The sequence below is a fragment of the Ctenopharyngodon idella genome, chromosome 21 (assembly GCF_019924925.1).
Source record: "Ctenopharyngodon idella isolate HZGC_01 chromosome 21, HZGC01, whole genome shotgun sequence".
Taxonomy (NCBI): domain Eukaryota; kingdom Metazoa; phylum Chordata; class Actinopteri; order Cypriniformes; family Xenocyprididae; genus Ctenopharyngodon; species Ctenopharyngodon idella.
In genome coordinates this window covers 15,240,141-15,255,442 of record NC_067240.1, presented here as the reverse complement: position 1 = coordinate 15,255,442, position 15,302 = coordinate 15,240,141, and the positions used below count along the sequence as shown (strand labels likewise).

At 38.2% G+C, this 15,302-nt stretch overlaps 1 protein-coding gene across 8 annotated transcripts in view; it reads left to right on the top strand.

The window, feature by feature from the left end:
- Positions 1–15,302, top strand: part of arhgap32b (Rho GTPase activating protein 32b) — a 106,305-nt gene that overhangs the window by 80,802 nt on the left and 10,201 nt on the right. For 4 of the 8 annotated variants that reach the window (XM_051878919.1, XM_051878923.1, XM_051878922.1 and 1 more), the window contains 8 exons: positions 222–314; positions 421–543; positions 659–736; positions 3,487–3,568; positions 5,085–5,135; positions 5,891–5,965; positions 11,500–11,649; positions 13,655–13,757. In XM_051878919.1, coding sequence (XP_051734879.1) covers positions 222–314; positions 421–543; positions 659–736; positions 3,487–3,568; positions 5,085–5,135; positions 5,891–5,965; positions 11,500–11,649; positions 13,655–13,757 — 755 coding nt within the window. Of the gene's footprint in view, positions 1–221; positions 315–420; positions 544–658; positions 737–3,486; positions 3,569–5,084; positions 5,146–5,890; positions 5,966–8,462; positions 9,613–11,499; positions 11,650–13,654; positions 13,758–15,302 lie in introns of those variants that run through there. The other 4 variants (XM_051878920.1, XM_051878921.1, XM_051878926.1 and 1 more) reach the window with 4 other exon arrangements.

Sequence of the window (15,302 nt, the reverse complement as noted above, 5' to 3'; positions counted from 1 at the left end):
CTATGCCCAAACTCTACGCAGTTTCTAAACAGAAAGCTGCATTCCTTACACCTACCCTACCATTTTATAATATGAAAGTATGCAAACTCGAACCATTCGTTCTTCAAGTTTATGTGCGCCTTTAAACTCCCTGTAAAAATACTCTGTATTTATAGAATTACCCCCTTGGAAGCCGTTATACTTGCTTAACCCTCCCTCTCTTGCTCTTTTTCTCCCAACAGGCAGTTTCCCAGATGCTGATGGCTTACCTCTCCCGTCTCTCAGCGATTGCTGATAACAAGATCAACTGTGGGCCAGCCCTCACATGGATGGAGGTACTGATTTGATGCTAGCTGAGAGCTGATTGACCACTTATTATTTACATGAATAATCATTGAGTATCAAGGATGTTCACTGAACATAATTCATCTCTTTCTCCAGGTTGACAACAAAGGGAATCACTTGCTGGTGCATGAGGAGTCATCCATAAATGTTCCAGCTATCGCAGCGGCCCACGTGATCAAGCGCTACATTGCACAGGCTGCTGATGAGCTGTCATTTGAGGTGACTGGGCTAAAAATGAAGACAGATTAATGCAGTATTGAAGATTTGTGATTGCAATACTAATAACGGTTATTTTGTGAAGAGTGCTGTAAATAATTTTCTCTTTCATTGTTAGGTGGGGGATATTGTTTCTGTAATAGACATGCCACCCAAAGAGGACACCACCTGGTGGAGAGGAAAACACGGTTTCCAGGTTTGTTCCATGTGATTTAGTCCTCTACTTTAAGTGTACATGGCAGTTCAGAAATTGCAGGTAGAGTCCCCCTGGAGCAACAGACGGTTAAGTGCTTTCGCACTGATCATAGCTCTCCAGTCTCTAATAAGAGTTGAACCTGCAAACTATGGTGTTGCCTGCTAATTACTTTAATCACTTGGCTGCTATGGAGGAACTAGTCAGGAATTACTCTAAAATAAAATAAAATGAAGGAACCAGTATATTAATAAAAATAAATAAATAAATAATAATAATAATAATGGATGAATAATAAGTCACTTTTCAAATGAACAAACAATTAAAAAAAATAGACATGAAATTGTTCAGGTAATGTTAAGGATAAATATGTATATTTATTTTAAAAATGACATTTAAGTCTAGTAATGCATTAATATAAAATTACTAACTTAAAATTGACAATAAACTAACATACTGTGAATGAGATTAATTCATGTTTAAAATGTATTGCATGTAAAATGCATTGATATAAAATAATGAATTAATAAATCACCCTTCAAATTGACAATAAACAGACATATGAAATTAATTCTTATTTAAAATAATTAAATGTTAAACATTAATACATCACTTTTCAAATTGCCAAATAGACTATTTAAAGTTTTCAAAATTATAGTTAAATGTAACAATGAAACAGTACATTAAATAATGTTTAAATTCAACTTTTAAGTTGCATTTTAAAAATTTCTTGGTCCATTTGGCAAGTACTTTTACAAATGCTTTGTCACCATTTAGTAATGTGTCAAAAACAAGCTGTTGGGTTTGTTGTTACCACTAACAAAATGACTGTTATCAGTGTAAAATATGGGTCTGTATGTGAAACAACACTAGTTTAATAGCAGGGAATGGCTCATCCTTCACCTTTGTGCATGGGTACACAAACCCACTCATGAGTCACTTCACATTCTGCCAACCTGCCAAACCGTTCTCTCTTATTGCCCCACAAGCATATGCCCAGCATTGCCGTCTTTGCCGTGTTTGTTTTGCCCTGTCAGTATGCAGTGTTTTGGCATGTTATGCCATTTTTGCTTCTCCACTGAGCCACTGCTAGAGCCTGTGCAGTGAGACTGGCTCATGGTGGCAGATGTGTGCTGAATCCATCGGGGGGCAGTCTGACGCTGAGCTTTGGCAGGCTACAGCTGGGTCAGGTAGCCAGCTTCTGTCTGGGAGGAGCATGAGTGCACAGCAATGCCAGCTGTCACCACCACAATCAGCACACTCTGATGTCAGCAGGGTCTCAGGGAATGTCAGAGACGTAATCAAGTTCTGATGTTGAAGAAACTGAGCTTTGCTAAAACGTCTGAGATTGTTGACAAAGTCAAGGTTATTCTAATAGACATGGTTAATGTTTTCTGCAAGATAAGCTCTTATGACATAGAAAACCAAGGCTTTTGTTGTTGTCTTGATTCATAAGTAATCTGCAATTAGTTTGTAAATGATAGAATGCTAAAATTAAACTATAAGTTGTAAAACATGGCAAGCATGTTAGTTTGTCTCTGAGTGTCCTTTTTTTCATGTTTTTGCGTGAGAGACTGCTGAACTTTGAATCTTCATTTAGGTTCTTTTATCTGCAGGTTTACAAGGTGGATGGCTCTTGAAATGTACAAGCCTTAGTGTTTTCAAAGATTTTGTCCCTTAATATGAATCTGGAATGTTACACTGGAGTAGATTTTGGATTTGTTTTTAAAAATTAGGGCTGCACCCTAATAGTCGACTAAATGTTAGTCATCTAGAAGAGACTTAGTCGACCAAACCTTGTGGCAAAGTCATGTACTCTGTTTGGACAGATCATTAAAGTCAGGTTCTTGTGGTAATTACAGTATGTCGGGCAGGAAATCCAAACATTCGCCAATCATCCATCAACCTCAAATATGGCTTATCATTTGAAACATGCAAGTAATTGCAACTTTACTTGGCTGCTCGCTCTGATGTTAACCTAGATTAGTGGTTCCTAACCTTTTTTACTCCAAGGCCCCCCTCTCCTCTCCAAAACAATACTGCAGCGCCCACCCCCCACAGCCCTTTTATATTCACAAAAACATTTTTATTCTAGTGTTACTACTTTTCCAACTCCATGTTGTTATTTTTTAAACAAAAGAAATTCAAGATAGATTTAAACCTTCAGTGTTCTTTTTTTTTTTTACAAACATACTTTGCAGACATTCTTTACAGCTTAAAATTACTTACTCTGCTCTGTTATACAGTAACTTAAATAAGCACAAGTCAACCTGCCTTACCAAACAAGACCACAGGGAGATGCCATAGGACTGCATATTGCTACTATACAAATACATTCATAATTATTAAACACAACAATAAATGAAAAAATAAAAACATTCTGAATGCCTGTAAAAACACAGCGATCTGAAGGCGGGTCGATGTCATCAGCAAACAGTTCCTCTGTCAGAACAAGCAATCGTGTCTATGTTTGAAGCATCTGATACCCATGTGTACATAAACACCACACTTATCGCATGACTGTCCATTAAAATGTCAAATTTCCAAAGTTCGCTATTCTCATTATTTTAGCTTTGTAGTTTGTCTCAAGAAGAATTATTATAACATTGACACACTGTAAAATGTTGTGTTATGACGACATGCTATTTTCTGAATGTGACTAAGTGCAGGAATGCAGAGTGATATGATGAAGCCTTGGCATGTCTGTCTCCAGAGAAAGAAGGAGCTTTTCAAACCTTCTCTGCGCTCCACAGGTTGGCTTCTTTCCCAGCGAGTGTGTGGAGCTGATAAACGACAAGGTCCCGCAGTCTGTCACCAACTCAGTGCCAAAACCAGGTACCACAAAACATACACGCACATACACATACCTCAAATCTTACTGGGACAGCTCATCAGCTCCTCTGCTCACGTCTGTATTAACCATCCCAAAACAGCTTACTTCCACTGCAGGGCATTATAAACAGCTCCAACTGAGCAAACATCATCAAGAAACAAAACACAAGGTCACACTTGCTGTTCATAAGCATTCAGATTCCTCCCAAGGCTGTTGGGCCTTTGAAAAGATGCAGGTTTTTGAAGGCTAGCTTGTTACTCATGTGTTGCAGTAAGATATTAATCATGTTTGAGAGCGAGAGAGTTTGGATGGGAACAAAGTGTACAAGAAGTGACGTGTTGAATCAGCCATGGATCGAGTCTGTGTGGTGTGTGTACTTGAGTGAACTGGAACAGGTGCTGACTGGAGCCTCTGGGTCCTGTTGCATGAATCACAGATCTTCAAACCTCCATGAAGAAAAGACTACAAGCTACAATTTGATGTTTTGGAGCCGGACGTCCTTGGGAACGGTGCAGCTGCTTTTAAAGAAAGCGTCACTTCAGATTTCAACAAATTGGGTGTGAGACATGCAAGGTTTTCAGATCTCAAAGCACGTCGTCAACTGCATGGAAAATTTGTGGTTCGCACTCAGTCTACATTCTCTTTTTCTCCCCCTCTCCTCACATAGGAACCTTTTGACCCTCTTCATTTATCACATTCGTAGTTAAATCGGTGTTGCGCTGTTGTTTGATTTCACTTCAAATGGTTTGTTGGAGAGTGTATATGTGCCTTTAATGTATATCACACACTGGTGCAGCATGGTACGGTTTATCCCACAACCTCTCACTGGCCAAATACTCAAATGTCAAAAGAAACAACTTGATTAATAGACATCTCAAATGGACTGTTGCTAGCTTTCACAATCCTAACAAGAGTAATATATTTAGTCATATTTGGAGTGGCCATGGACCATGCGGACCGCTTTATGACCAGTCGGTTTACATCATAACTTGGACTAACCGGCCTACCAAGCCCTCTGGAGACTTATCCATCACCTTCAGATGTTTCTGTTTGGTTTTATCCTCCTTGTGTATCAAATCAGTGCTTATTGGCATTCGCTGAAGGGTGAATCATCACCATGACACATCAGACCAATCAGAATCCTGGCTTGCAGTAAGTGGGCGGGAGGGCTCTGTGGTAAATGTTTTGTGGGAGTATATTATCGCAGAAATGCAATGACATGGCACGGCACAGTCAGCCCGGAAAAGAGCCTGGTGCTCTTAGTGCGTAATTACAATGCTTTTTATGGTTTCATGATTAAGGGCAACGCAAGAAAAAAATGAGGTGCACAGAGTTTATATGATTAGCTTTGATTGATTAACAATGCAGAGGCTTTTTGCTGGGGTTTAGCTCATTTTTACTGCTTGCTTATACACCTACTGACTCTGTGGTATGTATTTGGAATGTATGTTGCATTGCTTTGCACTTACTGCATGTGTGATTTGTTATTTGACCGTGCTTCCTCCACTGCTCCCTCAGTGTCCCCCTGCTCTGGTCTGCGGCCGGCCTCCTGGAGTCTGTTCCCACCCTGTGCGTGCTGGTATATTCTCCCCAACGCCTTCCTTTTTTGCCTTAAAGGGCTAGTTCACCCAAAAATAAACAGTCATCGTGCTCACCTTCATGTTGTTCCAAACTTGTACGACTTTCTTTTTTACATGGAACATTTTAGAATTATTAAAAAAAAAAAAAAAAAAAAAATGTTGCTTTACATTTTATTTTTGGAGCTCGAAAGACTTTTTTTTGTTTGTTTTTTTGTTTTGTTTTGGATGCTAGTTTGGTTTGTTTCAGAAAAAAATATACCGGTTTGGAATGACATGAGGCCAAGTAAATCATGACCATTTTTGTTTTAACCATCCCTTTAAACACATACACACAAACAGACAAACATAGTCACATACCCTCTATCTCTTTTCTTTTTCTCTCTCACACACACACACATTTTTCTCACTATCTTACTGTTATCACTCTTTCTCCCTGTATGGATCAGTTGTCTTTCGGCAGTATCATAAACCTGTTTCTCTTGCATTGCAGCTTAGAGCACTCTCATCCACGATAGACTAGTGTTTGTCTTCACATGAATTTTACTGCACCAGCTTTTATCATTTATGGCACCTTCAGATCTGTTGTGAAATTTCCCTAATGGACAGGAAATGTGGAGTGAGGGGGAAAACTCTCCTAAAAGATTGCTAAGCTAATAGAGCTGCATGTGCAGCTGTTGTTCTCATGTTCTCTAACTCATGATACCTCCCTCCTTCCCTCTCCCCTTCTCTACTCTCGGCATGCAGATTTGGAGATGGAGAGTATAAAGCAGGACAGTGCATGGGCACCCGACCCATTAAACCCCTACAGGCTGAGCTCAGGTAGACCAAACTGTTTATCCATGTACTACGTCTAACACGGACTAACCCCAAACTCTCCTGTGCATCTCCGCACAGTTGCCTGCTGCTCATGGGTCTGAACACTACTGGCACTCCATAGCATTAGAATGACTTTTCACTGGTCTTTCCTAACATCATGTGTTAATTATATAGGATCTAGTGCAAGCACAACAAATATGGAGTCTTGTTTTTCACTTTTCACTTCCCACTCTTCTGGTGTCTGACTTTGACCCATGTCTTATAGATTTACCCTGATAGCACTCTCTTTCTTTCTCTCTCTCTCTCTCTTGACCTGCATTTGAATGCATGTGATTATTCATCGGTGTTTTTACATTTTATTTTTCTGTAATGCTGCCTTATCACCAGTAAGTTAATTTTAGTTTTTATTTTTATATTTAAATTACCTTTGCCATTATTAAATGCTCATTTAAGAACAATCTTTAAAAACGCTAAGATTTTAATAACACTGTTAAATGTAATTTTCAGTTTTTCATGTTGTGATGCCTAATTTCACTTAAATCTTGAAACGTGACTGACTTTTTAGATTTTGGGGTTTCGTTTTTTACTTATTTAAATATTTTTTGCCATCATTAAACAGTCATTTTAATTATATCTTTGAAAAAACTAATAATTGAAATAACACTTTCAAATGTAAACTTAAGCAAATCTAAGAATGCTTTTATTTTTCATAAAATATAATGTTATGATGTATAAATTGATAAATTTTTATTAATGTATTTTTTTAGGCAAAACAGTGTAGAGTTTTAATGTCTGCCATTTATCAGGTATCGGCCTTAACATGAAAATAATTATCAGTATTAACCAGAATGTTAATGTCAGTGTGTCCATGCTATTTTGACTAAGTCTACATTTAATGTGTCTGTATTCAAAAAGAGGTATGTGACGTCAGTTTATGGCACAGCTTGTCTGCTCTTTCAAGCGCACCACATTGTGTTTTCCAGAAAGTCCCATTGTAAAGTTATTTTGCAACGCGCTCCTTGGCTGATTTACATGACCCTGGTTAAAAAAAGGCTATAAAATAATCCCTGCATTGTCCACTGGCAATATGAACTAGTCTCTCCATGGTGACTCAAACACATTCATGTGTTCAGTCTTTGTGCATGCTCAAATACAGCATACCTCTCTGCTCCCCTGCAGAGCTTCAGCCGAGCAACAAACGCCTATCAAATAACACAAAAACACCTTATGAATCATTCACCTCATTAAGCAAATGCCCCGTGTGAATGGTTAACCTCATAACGTCCTATCTTGCAGGTGTTGTAACAGTGATAAAGGTTGCTGTAAGTTTTATAGCATGCATATTCTAGGTTATGAAAATGTATAAGTATAATCATTTCTTTCTTGTTACAGACACTTTCGCATTCACAGAATAAATTGCATTTATTTCATTCCCTTATTCTCAGACGTAGCAGGTGCTGCTCCAGATGTAGTTCCCTTAGCTCACTCTCACTTCCTAACTTCCTTGTGGGGCAACAATGTCTTCCTCTCAGTGGAGTAAAGGGCAGCTGCCTCTGTGAACAAGCCAAGACAGCTGGAAGGAACTGTGAGAGAACGAGAGACAAACTGTGTTAGGTTTACATAGCAATATGTGTCCGTTTGTCCTTCAGGGGATTGTGTACTTCCTTACTGGCCTGTTCTGAAAAGAGAGACTTTTTTTTCCTCTTTGTTCTTGTATATGTATGTGTGTACAGAATATATGCACACACACTACCAATCAGAAGTTTGGGTCAGTATTATTTATATTTGATCACTTTTGATCAGTTTAACGCATCCTTTCAAAATAAAGGTATTAATCTTATATATATGTATATAATATAATATAAATATATATATATATATATATATATATATATATATATATATATATATATATATATAAGATTAATACCTTTATTTTGAAAGGATGCGTTAAACTGATCAAAAGTGACAGTAAATACAATTAGAATGAAAAGATTTGTTTCAAATAAATGAGGAAAAAAAAAACTTTGGTAACATTTTACAATAAGGTTCAATTTTTAACATTAGTTAATGTATTAAAGTAAATGTTGAAATTAACATTAACAAAGATTAATAAATGCTGTAGAAGTGCCGTTCATTATTAGTTCATGTTAACTAATGTAGTTAAGGGCTTAGTTCACCCAAAAATGAAAATTTTGTCATTAATTACTCACCCTCATGTCGTTCCACACCCATAAGATCTTTGTTCATCTTCGGAACACAAATTAAGATATTTTTGATGAAATCCGATGGTTCAGTGAGGCCTTCATTGCCAGCAAGACAATTAACACTTTCAGATGCCCAGAAAGCTACTAAAGACATATTTAAAACAGTTCATGTGACTACAGTGGTTCAACCTCAATGTTATGAAGCGACAAGAATACTTTTTTGTGCGCTAAAAAAACAAAAAAAAAATAAGGACTTCTCAACAATATCTAGTGATGGGCGATTTCAAAACACTGCTTCATGAAGCTTTACGAATATTTTGTTTCTAATCAGTGGTTATGCTTTTGAATCTCTCTTGCGGTACTTTGTCATACGCCGATCAGTCTGCGCAGCGCCGATGTTGAACAAGCCTGAAGTTTCAATAGTTCACCACTGGGGGGGCGTGACTTTGGCAGTTTGATATATGCTCCGAACAACTGCTTCGAGACAAAAGATTCGCAAAGCTTCATGAAGCAGTGTTTTGAAATCGCCCATCACTAGATATTGTTGAATAAAGTTATTTTGTTTTTTTGCCGCATAAGTATTTTTGTACACTAGTTTTACTGTATTTTTGATCAAATAAACAGCCTTGGTGAGCATAAGGAGCTTTCAAAAATATGACAAAATCTTACCGACCCCAAAATTTTGAATGGTGTGTGTGTGTGGGATTATCACAGTGATAACATCACTGGGTCAGTGTTACTTTGCAAAACACGTGTCTCTGTTGTTTGACAGTTTAGCCACAAACCTGTTGCTTTAGAGCTCAGACAAGGTTGTCTTTGTCAATTCCTTATGGCTGCACCGTGTTGGTCTGGGTTGTAAAAGCTGAATGGAACATGGCCTTGGCTATGAATGAGTTTCTTTAGAAAGAGTGAATTGTTGTTGCCCTGCTGGTGTAGCTATGTGTATCTTACTCTTAGACTTATTGCTTTTTTTTTTTTTTTTTTTTTTTTTTTTTTAAATATAGGTTGCTTATTTTAAGTCTTATTTAGGCTATAGCCTATTAGAACATCACAGGAGACAGCTGTGTTGTACTCCCATTGTTTTTAAACCACATTCGTCACTCGACATTGGATATTTGATAAATGCAACAGCCTGCAGGCTGAAACTGACATTCTCTGGGTTGTGCGGCTGCTCACACCCTGATCTTTGCAGTTAGAAGCCAACACTGTTGAAAGTTGATATTAGGGGCTGGACAAACTTGGAGAGGAGGGAAAAAGCAAAGAGGAAAGAATGCATGCTGACTATTAGCTTTTACCGGCTGGCAGGGAGAGCGAGAGAGAAAGCAGTCTGTGATGATCCTTCACCGCAGTGTCTCAAGCTCTTTACAGCAGCTGCAGCCTGACAAACTTAAGAACACTCAAGCACTGTTTTTCTGTCCTTTTTTATGGATATTTAACATTGAGGTAAGTTATGAAGTTGTCTTTTTAGTGCTAATCCAACTATCTCAGACTTGTAGATCTGGCTGAAGTACATTTAATAGGCAAACTTGTGTAGGAATTATTTAGGGTTTATTAATTTGCTCTGCTGAAAAATTAGCAAAAAAAAAAAAAAAAAACTACAAAAAAAAATATTTTTGTATTTCAACAAGTGATTTTATTACTAAAACCAGAGAAATTTGTGGCAAGTCATCTGAACTCACATAAAGAGTTTCAAAACAAAGCTGAGCTTTGATTTGGAGGTAGAAAAGAAAAACATATAATGTGTCAGTCACGTTGCGCTGTGACGTCATCAGTGTCTCCTCAGCAGTGGTAAAGTGCAGCCTGCAGGAAACACTCATTCTTCAACAACAAACAGTCTTCTTGCCGCTTCTGTGAACTTCAACACATGCCCTGTATTTGGTTTGTTGTGGTGTTCAGAATAAGAGGATCTGTGAAATGCGTGGCAGTTACTTTATTGGCTCTTGAAAAGTAGAACAGGAAATTCCTACAACAGCTCTTTTTATTATCAACCTCGACTGGATATGAAAGGATTAATTGCCTTCAGAGCAGTTGCAACTGCTTGCTGGAGAAATTTCAATATTTTTTATGAGGAAAAATACTCAGTAATGTGCCTTTTTAAAAGGTAAAGACACACAAAGGAACAGATGAGATCACAGCTGGCAGATGTCCCCTTGCCACGTCCACTGTGGTTTCAGCATGCAAAGAATCACATCTTTAAAATCAACAGGGAGTTAAACTGTTGAAATAAACAACAGTGTGATATTTGCAATTATTTTGCTAATAATTTGTACTCTTTCTACTACTAAATCCACCACACGTGCCCACGCAAACATAAACACAGATGAACCAGTGTATGGTTTTTCAGGAATCCCAGCTGCATTTGTAATAGCACTGAAATTGTTTCCGGCAACAGATTGTTTGCTGATTCATACAGCTTATGCAAATATTCCTTGGGTTTGTAATATTTAGGCTAAGCTTGCTAATATTTTATGAGAAACAATGAAAACAACCCAAGTTGAATTAGCAATTGCAATACGGGGTTTTATAAATCCAGTGGAAATACTTTGATGCGTTTTTGTGTTCCTGTCAAATCTTTGGGATTTCTCTTTTGATACTTTTCCTCTGCCGCGTCCAAGAGTTTCTCAATGCAAATTGAGCTGATTTTGCTGATTTTTGACCTCTGACAGGCAGTTACTGTCGGTGTAATGTCAACGCAAGCTGCTCTGGAGACCAAACAGCTTGAGACGTCCTTCCTGCTTCTTGGCCTCCTTCAAAAATAAAATGAAAGGAAGCATTTATTGCTTTAAGAAGACTTTCACAGATGTTCTATGTCAGCCACTCATCATCAGGCTTTTTTCTTCCAAAGCTGAGCTCTTAGTTTCAAGTTTCAGCATCATGCATCATTCATAGTTGATTATATTATGCTGTACTTTTGGTTTCTATAACCGTTGCATTGATCTACTGAGAATAAAGTGGTTTGATTTTGCTCTACAAGATGTAGAACAAACACCAAAAGATGGAGGATGTACTTGGAGGAATTTGGGTGAATTATGTATTTTTTTTTTTTTTTTTTTTTTTTTTTCCCGGTTGATGAAACACTTACAATGTAGGATTTGAAAAATTCCTTCAGTAAAGGAAAAGAGTTAATGCATAAACTCATTATTCTCACACAACCCAGTGCTTTCACTTTTCTTCATTTCATAAGATCTTGGCTCACTCACATGATGTGACTGGCACTGGCCTGTGTTGTTAAACTGCAGTTTCTTTGGGTCATTTATTGTTGCGCTGCTTGCGGTATTCCCTGACATGAATATGTAATTAAATGTGCATATTTTAATTTTTATCTTTCAGTGTCCAAGAAGCACGGGAAACTGATCACTTTTCTGCGCACATTCATGAAGTCCAGGCCGACCAAGCAGAAGCTGAAGCAAAGAGGTATCCTCAGGGAGAGGGTGTTTGGCTGTGACCTAGGAGAGCATCTTCTGAACTCCGGCCATGATGGTGAGCTTTGTCTGTTCTGGTCCGACTGAGACTCATGTTCGTGCTCCAGACGGTGCTTGACACTAGTTTTTTTGACTCTGTGTGGGTGGGCTGGAAAGCATAGCTAACCCCTTCCCCTAGAGTCACCCTTGGATCTGCCTGCATGGGTTGCTGTGGCAACAGATTGGCTTAAAGGGGTCTAAAGGTCAGTAGGAATGGTTAGGGGGCTGTGTCTGGAGATTTCTTCCCCATTGATTCAAAGCTCCCTGGCAGCCTTCAGCATTTGCTCCATTTGTTTGACTTCAGATCCTCCCTGAGCCATTGCCTGCCCTTACAATCTAAGCCTTGTCCTTTTCAAACAGGATCCGCAAAACTTGGTGCGACTGCTCGACCATTGCGTTTAGAAGGAAATAAAAAGAAACATCACTTTTATTAAAATGCCTAAGAATGGACATTCCTTCCCTGAGGAAATTCTTGGAATTCTTTAAAAATGTGTTCCTAAAACTGCTACAAAAGGTCACCCATTGTAGTGGGTTATATAGATGAAGTTTAGATTTGCTACCAAGATCTGAACTTTTTGCTACTTTCACTGCCCACTCCCGCCCATGAGCACACACATCTTTAATGCGTTTGTAAAACAGGTAATGGCAGACTGTGTACTCTTTGTCTCAGACACTCTGATCTCAGAGGAACGTGAGACGACATGGCTAAACACTTTGTTCAAGTGGTGAGTTATTAGTATGGATCAGTCATACTAACATAAAGCTCTGCAGACCTCCCTGCAATGCACTTAAACATATTAATCAAATTTTTTTTATCTTTCTCAGTTGGTGCCATTAGGATGTTTGCCTCTGATGTAACTTGCTGCATTTTTCAAAGGGTTTAAAAGATATGCTGGCCAAATCAAGCTATTAGTTTTGTTGTTTGTCGACGTTATCACTGGCCCCACTGAATAAATAATTAAATAAATGGCTTTTTTGTGCAGCAAACACTTCCATTAAAAAGTATGGGATCAGTAAGATTTTATTTCAAAGAAATTAATACTTGTATTCAGCAAGGACACATTAAATTGATCAAAAGTGACAAATACATTTATAATGTAAGAAGACGATTTCTTTTTCAAATAAATGTTGTTCTTTTGAGCTTTCTGTTCATCAATAAATCCTGAAAAAATATTTTCATTCATTGATAATAATAAGAAATGTTTCTTGAGCACCATATTAGAATGATTTCATGTGACACTGTGCTTTTAGCTTTGCCATCACAGGAATATATTACATTTTAAATATAATTCATTATTTGCATAAACAACTGGAAATTATACAGCTGTGATTTAATGCTTCCAAGACTATCACAAGCCATTCACAATTTTGACAGTTTGTCTGTATTTGCCAGCTAGACAACTTTAGCTTGGTGACATACAGTATTTGCAAGGCATAAAAACGCATGTACATGATCAATGAACATAAAACATACTGACAATGTATTACTGGCCTTATAGGGCATGTGTGACAGCTGCATCAGCTGCCCTGAAACACACTCACAATGGCCCCAGATCATCCTTATTTTGAAGCGCTGAATGATTTTGGAAATGGCTTAGAGACAGAATTTCTGTGCATTTTTAAGGATTTTGTGCTTCAGACTGCTATGTCCGGAATGAAGATGAACAGCAGCCTCTGAGAGCCTTGGAATCACTCATCTGTCGGATAAAGTTTGCCAAGACTAGAGGCCACTCAGGGTTGTCTGTGACTGATTCCTCTGGGTGAAACATTGCAAGGTCTCATTGGAGGTCTGGAGTTTGTCTAATGCCACTGGAGCAAATGTGAACCTATTACCTCTGCTTATATAGGAGAGCACAGATTTGTTATCTGACAATCGGACCTGTGCTACAGCAACAGTTATTTATAGCAAAATCGAAGATTAACTGCATAAAGAATTTGGCATTCTATTCTGTTGGCATTTTGACAAGTCTTTCACATTATGTGCCAAAAAGGATGCTCCATTAACATTTTGTCTAAACCTCTAGTCCCCCAGGTACTCAAGAGCTGCACTGAGTTCATTGAGAAGCATGGAGTGGTTGATGGAATGTACCGTCTCTCTGGGATTGCCTCCAACATTCAGAAGCTGCGGTAGGACATAAACACACTTCCTTAATTGCAAGTAGCAGAGATAGGGATTTATCATACTGGTTGAAAAACTCTGAATGCAATGGCTGAACATTAAGCTGCTGCTAATTACATTTTGTGATGGGAATGTTTGTATTCTCAAATACAGCAGGAAATGAGGGGACCCAGAGAGATTAGATGGGGTTCATTACCATGTCTAGGAAAAGTTGACTTGTTCGCTTGGCCAGTTAACAAGTTTTTCCTCCCCTTTGTTTCTAAATGTACCCTTTTTATTTTTAGCTTTTAAATGTAAAGTTAATATTACATTACTGATCCAAAGTTGGGAGTTGCTAATATTTTTTGCATGTTGCATTCATTTGATCAATACAGTAAAAAGAATAATATTGTGAAATACACCAATCAGGCATAACATTATGACCACTGATAGGTGAAGTGAATAACACTGACTATCTCTTCATCATGGCACCTGTTAGTGGGTTGGATATATTAGGCAGTAAGTGAACATTTTGTCCTCAAACTTGATGTGTTAGAAGCAGGAAAAATGGGCAAGAGTAAGGATTTTGTACGAGTTTGACAAGGGCCAAATTGTGATGGCTAGACGACTGGGTCAGAGCATCTCCAAAACTGCAGCTCTTGTGGGGTGTTCCCGGTCTGCAGTGGTCAGTATCTATCAAAAGTGGTCCAAGAAAGGAACAGTGGTGAACCGGCGACAGGGTCATGGGCGGCCAAGGCTCATTGATGCACGTGGGGAGCAAAGGCTGGCCCATGTGGTCCGATCTAACAGACAAGCTACTGTAGCTCAGATTGTTCAAGAAGTTAATGCTGGTTCTGATAGAAAAGTGTCAGAATACACAGTGCAGACCAATCAGGGTGCCCATGCTGACCCTGTCCACCGCTGAAAGCCCCAACAGTGAGCATGTGAGCACAAAGCAAAATGGTTCAGGAATGGTTTGAGGAGCACAACGAGTTTGAGGTGTTGACTTGGCCCCCAAATTCCCCAGATCTCAATCCAATCGAGCATCTGTGGGATGTGCTGAACAAACAAGTCCAGCAAAAAGGGGACCAACACAATATTAGGAAAGTGGTCATAATGTTATGCCTGATCGGTGTATTATTACAGTTCAAAATAACAGTTTACTAGTTATATATTTTAAAATGTTTTTTTTATTATTATTATTTTTTTAAGGATTCTTTGATGAATAGACAGAAAAAGAACAGCATTCATTTGCAGAAGAAATCTTGTGTAATCTTTACTGCCACTATTGATCAATGTAATGCATCCTTTGTGCATTAGTATATTTAAAATAAGTGTTTTATTTCAGCAGGTTTGTGTGCATTTAATTTGCTTTAAACTTTTTTGTGTGTGTGTGTGTGTGTGTGTAAAAGTAGTCTCTCTAGATATTGGCATAGACCATTTTATAACCAATATTGATTCTCAGTTCCTTCATATCTTCCAAATTGGTTGAAATTTAAGTTTTAAGCGCACCAAATAGCCTACAATGTCATTGTGTATCTGAATACATCAAGCCTAAAACACACTCTCTCTCT